At 33.9% G+C, this 15157-nt stretch overlaps 8 protein-coding genes across 16 annotated transcripts in view; 6 read left to right on the top strand and 2 right to left on the bottom strand.

Annotated features, from left to right (window-relative positions):
* LOC129787458 (fork head domain-containing protein FD4-like) overlaps window positions 1-15157 on the bottom strand; it is a 416355-nt gene that overhangs the window by 52086 nt on the left and 349112 nt on the right. The window lies entirely within an intron of this gene.
* The window catches only part of LOC129787473 (HIG1 domain family member 1A, mitochondrial-like), a 170434-nt gene continuing 155339 nt past the window's right edge, over window positions 63-15157 (bottom strand). The window contains exons 2-4 of one of the 2 annotated variants that reach the window (XM_055823080.1): window positions 836-856; window positions 636-743; window positions 63-526 (exon numbers count right to left, since the gene is read on the bottom strand). In XM_055823080.1, coding sequence (XP_055679055.1) covers window positions 318-526; window positions 636-729 — 303 coding nt within the window. In that variant the 5' untranslated portion in view covers window positions 730-743; window positions 836-856 and the 3' untranslated portion in view covers window positions 63-317. Of the gene's footprint in view, window positions 527-635; window positions 744-835; window positions 993-15157 lie in introns of those variants that run through there. The other variant, XM_055823079.1, reaches the window with a different exon arrangement.
* LOC129792282 (uncharacterized) lies at window positions 3222-7289 on the top strand. Its single transcript, XM_055831217.1, has 7 exons — window positions 3222-3389; window positions 4581-4731; window positions 4860-4900; window positions 5215-5715; window positions 6378-6486; window positions 6565-6605; window positions 6688-7289. The coding sequence occupies exons 2-7, from the start codon at window positions 4638-4640 to the stop codon at window positions 7192-7194; spliced, it is 1293 nt and encodes a 430-aa protein (XP_055687192.1). The 5' UTR covers window positions 3222-3389; window positions 4581-4637; the 3' UTR covers window positions 7195-7289.
* On the top strand, window positions 7532-8814 carry LOC129787467 (glutathione S-transferase 1-like). Its single transcript, XM_055823058.1, has 4 exons — window positions 7532-7627; window positions 7852-7996; window positions 8066-8106; window positions 8223-8814. The coding sequence occupies exons 2-4, from the start codon at window positions 7897-7899 to the stop codon at window positions 8733-8735; spliced, it is 654 nt and encodes a 217-aa protein (XP_055679033.1). The 5' UTR covers window positions 7532-7627; window positions 7852-7896; the 3' UTR covers window positions 8736-8814.
* LOC129787468 (glutathione S-transferase 1-like) lies at window positions 7586-10382 on the top strand. 3 transcript variants are annotated; one of them, XM_055823061.1, is made up of 4 exons: window positions 7586-7627; window positions 9300-9437; window positions 9504-9544; window positions 9669-10382. In XM_055823061.1, the coding sequence occupies exons 2-4, from the start codon at window positions 9338-9340 to the stop codon at window positions 10167-10169; spliced, it is 642 nt and encodes a 213-aa protein (XP_055679036.1). In that variant the 5' UTR covers window positions 7586-7627; window positions 9300-9337; the 3' UTR covers window positions 10170-10382. The 3 variants fall into 3 exon arrangements, with proteins under 3 accessions (XP_055679036.1, XP_055679034.1, XP_055679035.1); XM_055823059.1 differs by lacking the exon at window positions 7586-7627 and adding an exon at window positions 9069-9121; XM_055823060.1 differs by lacking the exon at window positions 7586-7627 and adding an exon at window positions 9143-9228.
* On the top strand, window positions 10521-11776 carry LOC129787466 (glutathione S-transferase 1-like). The gene is made up of 4 exons (XM_055823057.1): window positions 10521-10639; window positions 10728-10883; window positions 10956-10996; window positions 11065-11776. Exons 2-4 carry the CDS (start codon window positions 10784-10786, stop codon window positions 11575-11577), a joined length of 654 nt encoding a protein of 217 aa, XP_055679032.1. The 5' UTR covers window positions 10521-10639; window positions 10728-10783; the 3' UTR covers window positions 11578-11776.
* LOC129787464 (glutathione S-transferase D1-like) lies at window positions 11845-15086 on the top strand. 6 transcript variants are annotated; one of them, XM_055823052.1, is made up of 4 exons: window positions 11845-12188; window positions 13946-14089; window positions 14375-14421; window positions 14516-15086. In XM_055823052.1, the coding sequence occupies exons 2-4, from the start codon at window positions 13984-13986 to the stop codon at window positions 15029-15031; spliced, it is 669 nt and encodes a 222-aa protein (XP_055679027.1). In that variant the 5' UTR covers window positions 11845-12188; window positions 13946-13983; the 3' UTR covers window positions 15032-15086. The 6 variants fall into 6 exon arrangements, with proteins under 6 accessions (XP_055679027.1, XP_055679025.1, XP_055679026.1 ...); XM_055823050.1 differs by lacking the exon at window positions 11845-12188 and adding an exon at window positions 13423-13511; XM_055823051.1 differs by lacking the exon at window positions 11845-12188 and adding an exon at window positions 13654-13779.
* Window positions 12907-13248, top strand: LOC129792219 (glutathione S-transferase 1-like). The gene has a single exon (XM_055831096.1). It carries the CDS (start codon window positions 12907-12909, stop codon window positions 13246-13248), a length of 342 nt encoding a protein of 113 aa, XP_055687071.1.

Below are 15157 nucleotides of genomic sequence, written 5' to 3'. Positions count from 1 at the left end.
CAAAAGTCACTTCGCCACCAAAAACAATGCGAAGGCGGTATTTTCAAGGAAAAATGCATTAATTTAGTCCACAAAAATAGATATTTAATGTATTTTCTCATGCACTTTGTCAATGGGAATAAATACAATTTGTGAGAAATTGAATATCACGGTAAATTTTCTAGCTATTCTCCAGCATAACTGAGATATTTTGTAACTAAACATTCATTCTTTCATCATAATCAATCGTCCACTCGCATAAATTTCTCTCTCCCTTCCTGTCTCTTCGTGGGGGCGCTTTGGGGGTTCATAAATTCGCTAGTAAATTAGATGGATTTTCACTTTGGATCCTCCTTTGGCTTGCTGTCCAGCAGTGGAAGGAGATACTCCCGTGTCATTGTGTAAGCCAGCCCAATGGTGAGGGCACCTACAACGGTGCCTTGTGCAGCTACACGGAGTTGCATGAGGAAGACACTGGTACTCATGCTCCCTCGATGCTTGTACTTGTACGCCCCGATGCCGATGGCAGCGAGAAATCCCACGATACCTGAAATGCGGGGACGTGCAGAAATTCACGACAACCATCAAGGTCATTATCGCGGGGTTAGATAACGTGAGCTGAAAGTACGATTAGTCCGAGATTAAATCTGTCTCACCAATTGGCATAAATGGGGCCTCCTTGGCCTTGCGAGCCAGCTTTGAGCCGTGACTCTCATCCCCGTAGTCCACAATTTGTTTACTTTCTGGCATCCTTGGGAATTGGGCTATAAAAACCGAAAAAGAACACAAGGATAACTTCTCAGAATCTCTCTCTCACCGCCTATCTTTTAGTTTATTTTGCAACTTTAAAACTCACTTATTTACAAATCCCTCACTTGAAGATTCAAGAATCACACTCCAGACGAATTGTGCACACTTCACTGGGAATTTAGGATGATTCCAAATGGCCAAAAAAACCAAGAAAAAATTTTAAGTATCGCTTGAAATTTCGCTTGAATTTGATGCAATTGATGACGTATGAATTCAAACCACATGCGATTGATGCTAATGATGACGTCACAATTTCGAGGCGAATAAATTTCAAATGAGAAAATTCGTTAAGCTTTTGTGATAAATGACGGAGAAGTCGACGATCGAATGCTTGAATTTTGTAAAGAAAACTTTTTTTTTTGAGAGAAAATTACTCGATTTTTACTAATAGATCGCGGAAAATGAGGAAAATACTTTTTGAAAATTGAAGGAAAACTTGTTAAGATCGGTCAAGACGTTTTTTGGTGCAAAACTATGAATTTCAAGGATTAAGACTAAGGACACAAGTAAGTAAAGTTAAAGGGAAGTTTACATCTTTATCTTAATTATAGCAATTAGTTGGTAGGTACTCCTTTCTTAGATTTTATAACTGTAAAACAACGTATAAAAACTACAAATTCTTCTAGCTCTAGCCTGATCAACTGAACGATCGTTCCTAATGCGACCACCATCTTGATTTTTTTAAATTTTTTTTTGCTATATAAAAAATTAACCTCTAGGCCGCCAAGCGGGGTCGTTGAACGACCCCAGCCCTATATTTCGTGCTATAACTTAATAAATATAAAAGATACCATTCCCATCTTTTGGAAATAAGTTCTTTAGTTATCTGAGGAGGTTGTGTAAAAATTTCAGCTCAATCCGACCACCACAAGAAAAGTTATTAAGGAAAATGTAGAAGAAGGGAATTCAAAAATTGGTGTAACGGCCATGCTGCGGAAAATTTCTTAGAATGAAGTTAGTCACATCATAAATCATATGGTTGAAGGGGGTTGAAGGGTTGTGTTTACTTTCTCACTTTACCATCTCAGTGTCAGAATTATCGCGAATAAGTAACATAAACAACATAAAACATAATAAGAAGCATATAAATGTGCAAAACAATAAAGAATATTCGAGAAATATTGCCATTTATCACGGTGCGGGAAGTGAGGGGAATGTGGGGAAGTAGTGAAAAAAAAAATAGCAGTTGCAGTCAACTTCGTGGCAAATTTCTCAGGAAGAAAGTGTGAAAAATGAGTGAAAAATGTTTTTCCCTAATATCTTCTTCTGCGTGTTTCCGGGTGGCGAATTTGTGATGCAAGGGGCAAGAGGACTATATAAGGAGTCTAAAGATAGTGACCCGACAGTTCCCGGTTTTATAGTTTATGAGAAAATCGACTTCCTTCTTGGGGTCGTTCAACGACCCCACCTTGGCGCTCTAAGGAAGCTCCAAGGTCTTGGCGGCCAGCAGGTTAAATAAAATGAATTTTAAAATAGCAAAAACACAAATACGGATTAATGGAATCCTAGCCACCATCTTAAAAAAAAAATGATTTCATTAAAAACAAATGTGTCAAACATATGTGTCTTATTCTAAGATTTTTTTTTTAAATTTAAATACGATTTTCATAAAAAATAAATTAATCTAAATCTAAACATCTTTTAACCTTTAAATACCGGTACAAAATATTAGGGACTTTACAAAAAAAAATTGTTGGCGGTCCACGTGGGTCAGTAGACCCGAAGACCTTAGGGCGAGGTGGGAGTAATAAAAAATAAATAAAAATAAAGATTTTATTGGATTTTGAGGGAAAAGTACTTTATAAATAATTTATTAAATTAAGCAAAAATCATTAAAAAAAGAAAAAAATCTCTAAAATTAAAAATTGAAATAAATCAGGTAAATCGATAAAGATAATATCCCTAGATTTATATTTTTATCATTCCAACTAACCACGTTAAAAAGTTATTTGGCTGTATGAAAAAAATTGCAATAAAGTGTTTTCAAAATTGAGCTTCAGAACTATTTTTCTCCACAATTCTAGCTGCTAAAGGCGTACTAAATTCCATACTTTTTCAAATTGAAACAAGTAGGTATTTTGCCGTTGCGATCGAGTACAAAATGAGCCTGGATGTAGCTCACAAATGCTTCGCCCACCCCGTCGCCAGCAATTCCAGCAATAAATAAGGTTCTTTTTGCTTTTTGCATTTACCATTGCATATGCTGCCTGTATATATGTTTATTTTTTTATTGTCACAACATAATGTTCTCAAATGTGTTTCGATTTTTCCTCTCCGAAGAACACCAATTCATCCCATGAGGCTACACATAACATTCGTGTCTTTCTGTGTGTGTTAAATAAAATTATGCAATGAAAATTATTATAAATTATTCCCCCATGAGATTGAGCAGCGGCCGGCTCGGAAATACATTCGTAAAAACGGTAAATAAAGCCAACTCACACTACACGAGTTTGGTAGCCAGCCCCGCGAAAGAATTCACGAAAAAGCCGGTCATATAAATAAGTTGGAGAATTGAAACTCGTTTTCAGTCCTCAGAGTACAGTGCACTGGGAAAGAACACATTCCTCTTCCATCCAACCGAAATCTCCAGCATTCTGGTAAGTGGAAAATTTCAAAAAAAAATTACTCTGTGTGCAGTATAATTGCTCTTGGTATCTCACAGTTGAATTGCTTTTGTGATAAATTCCTAAGTTTCTTTGGAATATTAAGATTTTTGTGGTGGTGCTGTGTGAAAGACAAAGAATTGTTACATAATAATATATCCGCGAGTTGATTCAGATAGAATATTCTTTTTTTCTTCTTCTTCGTTGTGTAGTATTTTTTAACCATAGCTAGAGCCGCCAAAGGCCTCCCAAATGTATGAATTCCGTTCTGCCAGCAGACGCTAAAATGTTATTTTCAGTGTGTGCTTTTTTTGTTTGAATACACACAAACCAATAAAAAAGGCGTGATAAATTGTGAATTTTATAAAAAAAACGAAAAATTATTAAATTGATACATTTTATCTCATTGTACAATCCAAGGTTCAACGAGAGATTCGATTTTTTCAAGCCGGCTAATTTGTCCTATATATAAAATCCACAATACGATTGTTCCTACATAATTTATTGCTGAAAGAACCTGTATGTAATCACGCATACAGCAAAAGCTTCTAGAAATACGTTAAAGTACACGAGAAGAAATTCAATTCGGTTCACTTGAAAGGGAAATTAAGGGATTAAACGTTTTTCTTGATTTTCTTTTAATTTTCTTATCGGTTTTTGGTTGTCAATTAAATTCAAAATTAGGTGTTTCTTGTGTTTTTAAAGTAATTATTGAGATTTATTCTTGCCCAAATTAAAATCTTCGTCAACACAAAGAGCTATTATTGAGGCTAGGTGGGTACACTGATAATTTTTTAAATTAATATAAGCTAATAAAAATTTTCTATCTCTAGAAATATTTTCTTCTTAAAAAATATCTATCTCTTTATAAATTTAAAAAGAAACCAAATCTTAAATTTTCTTTTACGTATTTTTTTAACATAGCTAAAATAAAGCTTCAAAAAGCTTAATAAAATCGTCAATTTTTTCTTTCAGCTCAAATTCAATTAAAAAATTCTTTAAATTTGAATCTAAAAATTAAATGAAATTCTAGTTTCATGTTCATTTCTAAAATCAATTAATTTTCCAATAATTCATGAATGTGATCTTAATTTTATTTCCTCAACTGTGTGAATTGCTTCATTAAATGTTTGAGCACCTAAAACAAGAAATCAAACACCTTAATGATTATTCTTCAATTTGTAGGGCACATTGAATCAACTTTGGAAGTCCTAAATATTTGATCAACTCATCAATCTAAACATGGATTTGTACTACCTTCCGGGATCTGCCCCCTGCCGCAGCGTTCTCCTGTGTGGAAAAGCTCTTGGCCTTGATTTTAATCTCAAAACTCTCGGTAAGTTTTATCAGACTTATTAGCCCTTTAATTTTTTTTTAACCTTTACTGATTCTTTTCGTGCTTTATTCTCTCGTCAAAAAATTAGACATTTTATCTAATAATAAATCGTTATTATATAATTATAGATTTAATGGCTGGAGAGCACTTGAAACCGGAATTCCTAAAGGCAAGTTGAATAGAGTACAATGACCTACATTTTCGTCATGCCACCAACGAAAAACGTGATGGGCTATCATTTTCTTAAAGGTTTCAATCCGTAATTTTGAATCAACGCCCAATGATATGACTTGACAGAAATTTTGGTATAGATAAGATTAGAATTGAGTTTCATAATTAGACGGATTTGTCCGTTCTTATCTAGCAGCTTGAAATTTCTCTTTGAAAGAAATTGAAAGTAATTGCGTGATATCATTGAAGGTCACCGCATTCATTCATTTTATTACACTGGGTAACATTTTTATTTCTTTTCTCTCCGATTAGATCAACTACCAACACTGCATACCTACTCTTGTGGATAATGGCTTTGCACTGTGGGAATCTCGTGCTATCCTCGCCTATTTGGTGGAGAAATACGGAAAGGATGATTCGCTGTACCCGAAGGATCCCCAGAAGAGATATTTTGTGAATCAGAAACTCTACTTCGACATGGGAACACTCTACCAGCGCTTTGCGGATTACTACTATCCTGTGCTTTTTGCAAAGGCTCCATACAATCCAGAGGCATACAAAAAGATGGAAGAGGCTGTTGGTTTCCTCAATACGGCTCTCGAGGGAAAAACTTATGCTGCTGGAGATAATCTTACTATTGCTGATCTTGCGCTGGTCGCTACCATTTCAACCTATGATGGCTTCAAATTTGATTTCTCGAAGTATCCCAATGTGGCTAAATGGTATGAGACGTGCAAGAAGATTCCAGGCTATGAGGTGAATCAAAAGGGTGTTGATGAGTTTGTGGAGAAATTTGGACCACTGCTTCCCAAGTAAATGTGGTTCAAGGAAAATAATTTTTAAATTTTTCTTTTGCATGCAATTTTCATAAAATTATATTTACTAAAAAAAATGTTCACTTCAGAGAAGAAACTATTAATTTGTTCAGTATAAACTGCATTTTCTAATACATATAAAATAAATACATTTTTGGAAATTTAAATTGAGTTTTTTTTTCTATTTTGATGATGCAAAGGATCGGGAATGAAAGAATTGATTGTAACGAAAATTCTTGTTAAGCTTCGCTCTTTTAAAAGAAAATTGAGTTACAAATTTTATACGCCAACTGTAGAGATATCAGTATTACTCATAAAAATATCTTGCAAATCATCATCGTCGAACACAACATTTCAGACAAACCGTATAAATAGAAGAAGAGCGACACAATTTTTAGTCACATAATTTTGTGTGTTTATTCTGCTGGAACGACTGCAGACCTCTGAATTTTTTGAGTTTTATCAGGTAAGTCGAAATTCACTGCAGCAGCTCAAATTTGAACATTAAAAATAGTTTTCAAACTGGAAAAGCTTTAAAAATCATGTTCTTGTGAAAGAAAATGTGAAAATTATGTGATTACGAATTTTTCCTCAGTTGTGAGCAACCCCACCAAGTGATCAACTTCAATCTAATTTTTTCCACGAAGAGGCTTTTAACATTTAGTCAAGATGACTATTGATTTTTACTATTCCGCGCTCTCTGCACCCTGTCGGAGCATCCTTCTTCTTGCCAAAACCCTTGGAATTGAATTAAATCTCAAGCCAATGGGTAAGATAAATTGGAAACTTTAGTTATTTTGCAATTAATGCAGAGAGAAAACATCTTTTTTTTTTAATTTTCTTGTAGACTTGATGGCTGGTGATCAGTTGACACCAGAATTTATAAAGGTATGGTAAAGATCTGCGGAACGATGACTTGTTTTTAATAGCAGTAGAAAAAATTAATTGAATGCTCTAATCTCATTGTCAGCTAAACTATCAGCATACAATTCCAACTCTCGTGGACAATGGTTTTTCAATTTGGGAATCACGTGCCATCCTCGCTTATTTGGCGGAAAAGTACGGAAAGAATGACTCGCTCTATCCGAAGGATCCTGAGAAGAAAGCCCGCGTGAACCAAAAGCTCTACTTCGATATGGGGGTGCTCTACCAACGCTTTGGTGACTACTACTACAAACCAATCCAAACAAAGACTCCGTATGATCCTGCTGCTTACAAGAAAATGGAAGAGGCTGTCGGTTTCCTCAATACAGGCCTCGAGGGCCAAAAGTATATTGTTGGTGACACACTGACCGTTGCAGATTTCGCAATCATTGCAACGATCTCAACTTACGATGTTCTCAAATTTGATTTTACACCCTACCCCAATGTTGTTCAATGGTATGAGAGGTGCAAGAAGACCATGCCAGGATATGAGATTAATCAAAAAGGTGCAGATGAGTTTCTTGAGAAAATCGGTCCTATGCTACCAAAATAAGTTGAATTTTTAATTGTTTTGGTATTTCAATGAAAACATAAAAATTGTTCACTCAAAAAAAATTCTTTTAATACATGCATTCGAAAAAATTAAAATATGGATTTTTTTCTTTTCTGTGTGTGTAAGTTTAAGAAAGAAAAATAAATATATAAATAAAGCTTTATTCAGAATATTGGAGTAAAAATCATCACCAACAGCAGCTCTTCTGCATGATTCTTCTTACCTTGAGATTGGGTTAGCAATTTTAGGCAGCACCTGTTGAGATTGATATCACTGCTACTCATACAATTATCTAACTTTGTATCTACCAAATCATCATCGTCTGACCTACGAAAAAGCGGACCATATAAGTAGAGGAGTGTCCATAAAATTGTCAGTCACAGATTTCTGTTTTATTGTGAGACATCTCATAGACTTTTGAAGTGTTTTTCGGGTAAGTAAAGACGTGAGAGAATTGACAGATTGACCAAATAAGGTTTGAGAGCTTTTTCTTATCTAAAAAGAATCGAAGATTAAATGCAGTTTTAAACGAAATAAAAAAAAACTTTTCTTCGTGTCGTGTGCATGATTTCAAATTAATGTTCAACCGTGATTATCATTACAGAAGTCGTCATAATTTTTTGTGGGTGATCAAATATCTAATCTCTTCTTTTACAGAGCTTTGGTTGAAAGAGAGCATAAAGTGAACAATACACAATCAAAATGACTCTTGATTTTTACTATTCTCCACTTTCTGCGCCATGCCGGAGCATTCTTCTTCTTTGCAAAACTCTTGGAATTGAATTAAACCTCAAGGAAATAGGTAAATGAAAATGCAACACTTATTTCTTCTTTTAAATAAAAAAAATGCTGAAATTTAATTTTTTTACAGACATTTTGGGTGGTGAGCACCTGAAACCGGAATTCTTAAAGGTAATAAAATTGCCAAATTCTCAAAAAAATCAATGTTACAAACTTTTTTTATGAATGAATTTAAGTCTATACGTAAATAAGATTTTCCTAAATAATTATGTTCTTTTTTACTCCAGATCAACTACCAGCACACTATTCCTACGCTAGTGGACAATGGTTTTACAATGTGGGAATCACGTTCTATTCTTGCCTATTTAGTGGAGAAATACGGAAAGGATGATTCGCTGTACCCAACTGATCCTCAGAAGAGAGCTCTTGTGAATCAGAAGCTCTACTTCGATATGGGAGTACTCTATCAGCGCTTTGCTGACTACTACTACAAACCAATCCAAACGAAGACTCCCCTTGATCCTGCTGCTTACAAGAAGATAGAAGAGGGCCTTGGTTTCCTCAATACCGGCCTGGAGGGCCAAAAGTTTGCTGCTGAAGATTCCCTGACTATTGCAGACTTTTCTCTAATTACCACTATCTCAACTTACGATGGCCTTAAATTTAATTTAACGCCTTATCCGAATGTGGCTCAATGGTATGAGCGGTGCAAGAAGACCATGCCAGGATATGATCTTAATGTGAAAGGCGTAGAGCAGTTCCTTGAGAAAATTGGTCCTATGCTACCAAAATTTCCATGAAAATATAAAAATATTTTCAATTAAATAAAATTCTTTTAATACATGCATTCGAAAACAATAAATTATGATTTTTTTTTCTTTTCTGTGTGTGCAAGATTAAGAAAGAAAAATAAATAAATAAAGCTTTATTCAGAATATTGGATTAAAAATCATCACCAACAGCAGCTCTTCTGCTTGATTCTTCTTACCTTGAGATTGGGTTAGCAATTTCAGGCAGCACCTGTTGAGATTGATATCAGTGCTACTCATACAAATATCTACCAAATCATGATCGTCAAACACACGAAATTATGGCCCATATAAGTAGAGGAGTGTCCATAAGATTGTCAGTCACAGATTTGTGTTTTATTGTGAGACATCTCATAGACTTTTGAAGTGATTTTCGGGTAAGTAAAGACGTGAGAGAATTGACAGATTGACCAAATAAGGTTTGAGAGCTTTTTCTTATTTGCAAAGAATCGAAGATTAGATACAGTTTTAAACAAAATAAAATGTATTGTGGGATTATCAATTACAGAAGTTCCTTTTTTGTAATTGATCCACTCTTAATTTCTTGTTTTACAGAGCTTTAGTTGAAGGAAGCATAAAGTGAACCACTCAACATGACTCTTGATTTTTACTATTCTCCACTATCTGCGCCATGTCGGAGCATTCTTCTTCTTTGCAAGAATCTTGGAATTGAATTAAACCTCAAGGAAATAGGTAAAAGAAAACACTTTCGTCTTTACAATTAATGAATGAAATAAATTCTGTTTCATTTTCTTCAAGACATTTTGGGTGGCGAGCACTTGAAACCGGAATTTTTAAAAGTAAGTAATAAAATTTTCATCAGGAATGACTTGCTCTTATTCTCATGGACACGATAGCAAAAAAAATATCTATGTTAGTGTCTTTTAAATGTGAATGAATTTAAATTGTTTTTCTTTACTCCAGATCAACTACCAGCACACCATTCCTACGCTGGTGGACAATGGCTTTGCAATGTGGGAATCACGTGCTATCCTCGCCTATTTGGTGGAGAAATACGGAAAGGATGACTCGCTGTACCCGAAGGATCCCCAAAAGAGATATTTTGTAAATCAAAAGCTGTATTTTGATATGGGAACACTCTATCAGCGCTTTGCGGATTACCACTATCCAGTGATTTTTAAGAAAACCTCTTCATACGATCCGGAAGCATTTAAGAGGATGGAACAGGGTGTTGAATTTCTCAATACAGCCCTCGAGGGGAAGACCTACGTTGTTGGAGATAATCTTACTATTGCTGATCTTGCGCTGGTTGCTACTATTTCAACATACGATGGCCTCAAATTTGACTTCTCGAAGTATCCCAATGTGGCTAAATGGTATGAAACGTGCAAGAAGATGCCAGGCTATGAAGTCAATCAGAAGGGTGTGGATAAATTCGTTGAAATAATGCAATCGAAGAATTAATATTTTTTTCGTTGTGAAAGATTTAAAATTTTTACACATTCTTTTTTCAATTAATTCTTGCTCTTTAGAAGTAAATTCCTTGATCAATTCATAAGAGAAAATTATTGCGTATATGTTCAAAACATTTTTCATTCTGATTTCTTGAAAATCTTGATATAAAATCAATCTGTTTGACATGGATTTTAATTAAAATAAAATAGAAGACATTTTAAAGATCTTTTTAATTTGAAGAAAATCCGAAAATGTACTTTTTGGTCAATTCAAAAAGTACTTAGCTGGACATAAACTGGATTCATCGACGTTTACCAGAACCTGTAAATTTTGATTATAAAAAATATATAATTACTCACACAGAGTGAGTATTCAGCGTACGAAGATCCGTCAAATTTATCAGTTAGTTGAAAGTTGTATTGAGGAATCATCATCATCCCTGACTTCTCTCTTGATTGTACAGAAGCTGCAAAGCTTAGGTATGATTTTTTTTTAATAATTAAAATATTTTAAAAATATAAAACATTTTATTCATTTCACAATGTTATTTTCCTTTTTTCTTTATAGAGGACCATTTTTCAAGAATTTTCATTCAGAAGAAAAACTAAAGAAGAGTTTCGAAGATGACGATTGATTTATACTACTCGCCAGCTTCCTCGCCCTGTCGTAGCATTCTTCTTCTGGGAAAAACTCTTGGAATTCATTTCAACCTCATTGAAACACGTAAGGAAATTATATTTCTTTTTCTTTTCTAACAAATGTGTAAAATAATTTATTTAAAATTTCTTCTTATAGGGTTATGTAGAGGGGATAATTTCAGGCCGGAATTCTCAAGGGTAATATCAAAAATTCTCTATTTTCATTGTAATTTTTAATTATTAAAATTTTAATTATTCATTTTTAGATTAATTACGAACACAGCATACCTACATTAGTGGACAATGGCTTTGCATTGTGGGAATCCCGAGCAATCCTTATCTATTTGGCAGATAAATACGGAAAAGAAGACACGCTGTACCCGAAAAATGCACAGAGGAAGGCTATTGTGAATCAGAGACTCTACTTCGATATGGGGACCCTCTTTCAACGTCTCGCTGATTGTTACCTCAAACCCGTCATAGAAAAGAAACCTGTCGATCCGCAAGATTCGTGGAAAATGGAGGAGGCTGTTGGTTTTCTTAATATCGCTCTTGCGGGCCATAAGTATGCTGCTGGAGACACCATGACCATTGCAGACTTTGCTCTTGTTGCAACCATCTCAACGTATGAAGGACTCAAGTTTGATTTGACCCCCTACGCCAATGTGACCAAATGGTTTAACCGGTGCAAAAAGCATATGCGTGGGTATGAAATTAATCAAAGGGGTGTGGATGATTTTGTGAGAACAGTTGCGCCATTGCTACCAAAAACTGAATGAACATTATTTTATGTTTTTTTTATGAACATTTTAGTGTTTTTCCCAAATTAATAAGAAAAATAATTGTAGGATCCTTCACTCTATATTAAGGATAAAGCTCTAAGAACCTTTTCCGATTATGCTTACACAACTGTATTCATATCATTAATTTTGACCACCATCTGTACTTATGATGATAATAAATTGATATGAATACTCATACAGGTGTTTGATATATTGGTGTACTCAAAAACAAACCATACTTAAAGCCCAGAGAGGCGAAAATTACTGTCAGTAATACAAAATTTGTCTTTTAATAAACATTAAAGTCATTTATAAATCCAACTAAACTTTCTTTGCTTTCTTATCTTATCGTTTACGTAAATGTATGTGTTAGAACAATCGCGCACTTTATAAATTAAATTCTAGAGCAGCGCGACCTGCCGCGTGCCCGTTCACTTTGGAATCTCTGACCGATCTAACAAGTTTTTATCATTGACACAAAGTCATGATTTCCAGTCTATTTTTCCTTTGACATTTTGGAACTTTCCAGTGACCACCTCTGGAATTCTTCAAGCCTTCAAATGGCGCCAAATTTGAATTTATTAAGACAATTTGCAATTATTTCAACAGTATGTATTTTCTTCAGAGTGATAAAAGATAAAACCGTGATGTAATACGTTTGAAAAGCATTATTTAGCTTAATTGTATTAGTGTTCATAATATTGATGAAAATGTCTGTTTTCCTATTTTTCTTTGAATTATAATAAATTTTCTCTTGTTTTCTAGATAACTTCTAATCAGGAAATTGAAAAAAAGCTCTCAATATGCCGATTGATTTGTACTACTCACCTGTTTCCGCCCACTGCCGTAGCGTTCTCCTCTTAAACCAAATTCTTGGAATTGAATTTAATCTCAAGGAAATGCGTAAGTTTTCATTGCTGGAAAATTGAGTACATAATAACTTGAATTTAAAAAAAATAAGAGGTAGTAAAGAAATTAACGTCTTAATTTGTACTAAAAAGAATTAATAAACTTTCTTTTTTGCAGATAAAAGTGCCGGTGATTTCACGAAACCAGAATTTCTTAAGATAAGAAATGTTTAATCCGTGAGAATTTCTTTATCTTTCTATTTATAATTTTTTAATTGTAAATCAATGAATTTTTTTCATATTTTGTTAACAGATAAATTACCAACATATTGTACCCACAATCGTCGATGATGGCTTTACATTATGGGAATCCCGAGCAATACTTCAGTATTTGGTGGAAAAATACGGAAAGGATGATTCGCTTTACCCAAAGGATCCCCAGAAGAGAGCTCTCGTAAACCAGAAGCTCTACTTCGACATGGGAACGCTTCATCAACGTCTTGCTGATTACTACTACAAACCAATTTTTACAAAAACTTCTTTTGATCCGGCTGTCTTCAAGAAAATAGAAGAAGCAATGGGCTTCTTTAATACAGGGCTCGAGGCGCAGCTTTTTGCAGCTGGAGATTCCCTAACAATTGCAGATTTTTCCCTGATGGCTACTGTATCGACTTACGATGCTCTAAAATTTGATTTAACTCCGTATCCTAATGTTGCTCAATGGTTTGAGCGATGCAAAAAGACTATGCCAGGATATGAAATTAATCAGAAAGGTGTTGAGAAATTTGTTGAGAGAATTTTGCCAATGCTTCCGAAATAATTTTTTTCTTAACTTGTATATTTTTTAAAAATAAAATTATGGACTTAAAACTGAGTTTGATACTTAAATTGTTTAAAAAAAAAAGCTCCAATATTTTTGAACAGTAACTGTAGATAATACTACTACACTGAAATATTCTAATATATCACCAACATTACACCTCCCAATATCTAAGAGCACGGAAACTTCTCTCAGTCGATCAAATAATTTTGTGAACTCACTTTGGCTCCAGCCGGCGTTTAGATAAGTTGAAAATAAGGAATGTAAGAACCTTTTCCGATTTATGCTTACAAAACTGCCTATTCATATCATTAATTTTGACCACCATCTGTACTTCTGATGATAATAAAATGATATGAATACTCATACAGATGTCTGATATATTGGTGTACTCAAAAACAAACCACACTTAAGGCTCAGTAAGACGAAAATACTGTCAGTAATATAAAATTTGTCTTTTAATAAACATTAAAGTCATTTAGAAATCCCACAAAACTTTCTTTGCTTTCTTATATTATCGTTTACGTAAATGTATGTATTTTTTTCTGAGTGATAAAAGATAAAACCGATAAAACCGTGATGTAATACGTTTGAAAAGCATTATTTAGCTTAATTGTATTAGTGTTAATAATAGTGATGAAAATGTCTGTTTTCCTATTTTTCTTTGAATTATAATAAATTTTCTCTTGTTTTCTAGATAACTTCTAATCAGGAAATTGAAAAAAAGCTCTCAATATGCCGATTGATTTGTACTACTCACCTATTTCCGCCCACTGCCGTAGCGTTCTCCTCTTAAACCAAATTCTTGGAATTGAATTTAATCTCAAGGAAATATATTCAGGTATTGGTTAGCGTCACATGGGATATACTCTTTCCACTCATTATTATAAATGGATGGGAAAAGTACATCCTACGCTAACCAATACCTAACTGTACGTAAGTTTTCATTGCTGGAAAATTGGAGTACATAACATAACAATTTAAATTTTTTCTTTTACACAAAGAAAATGATTTTATAAGGAGTACCTATTGAAATAATTTAAATTAAAAAAAAATTAAGAGGTAGTTAAGAAATTAACAACGTCTTAATTTGTACTAAAAAGTTTTAATAAACATTTTTTTGCAGATAATAGGCGGAATCAAATGTTGCAGAAAAAATCAGAATTTCGTAAGGTAAAAAATGTTTAATCTGTGAGAAATTCTATATCTTACTTATTTATAAATTTTTGATTGTAAATCAATATTTTTTTTTCTTATTTTAAAACAGATAAATAACCAAGAAATCTTACCCACAATCGTCGATGATGGCTTTACTTTGTGGGGATGCCGAGAAATCCTTCAATATTTGGTGGAAAAATACGGAAAGGATGATTCACTTTACCCAAAGGATCCTCAGAAGAGAGCTCTTGTGAATCAGAAGCTCTACTTCGATATGGGAACGCTCCATCAACCTTTTGCTGACTACTACTTCAAACGAATTTTTGCAAAAACTTCTATCGATCCGGCTGCCTTCAAGAAAATAGAAGAAGCAATGGGCTTCTTTAATACAGGCCTCGAGGGGCAGCTTTTTGCAGCTGGAGATGCCCTGACTATTGCAGACTTTTCTCTGATGGCTACTGTTTCGACTTACGATGCTTTTAAATTTGATTTAACCCCGTATCCCAATGTTGCGCAATGGTTTGAGAGGTCCAAGAAGACTATGCCAGGATATGAGGAGATTAATCAGAAAAGTTCTGAGATGGAGGAATATCACGAGAAAATTTTGTCAAGGCTTCAAAAATAATTTTTTCATATCCTCTATATTTTTTTAAATAAATATTGGACTTAAAATACCCTAATTTGATACTTAAATTGTTTCAAAAAAAAAGCGCCAATATTTTTGAGCAGTATCTGTAGATAGTATGTACTA

The sequence above is a fragment of the Lutzomyia longipalpis genome, chromosome 1, assembly GCF_024334085.1.
Source record: "Lutzomyia longipalpis isolate SR_M1_2022 chromosome 1, ASM2433408v1".
In the NCBI taxonomy this organism is placed as follows: domain Eukaryota; kingdom Metazoa; phylum Arthropoda; class Insecta; order Diptera; family Psychodidae; genus Lutzomyia; species Lutzomyia longipalpis.
Note: the sequence above shows the minus strand (reverse complement) of the source record. Positions and strands in the feature narration are given on the sequence as shown.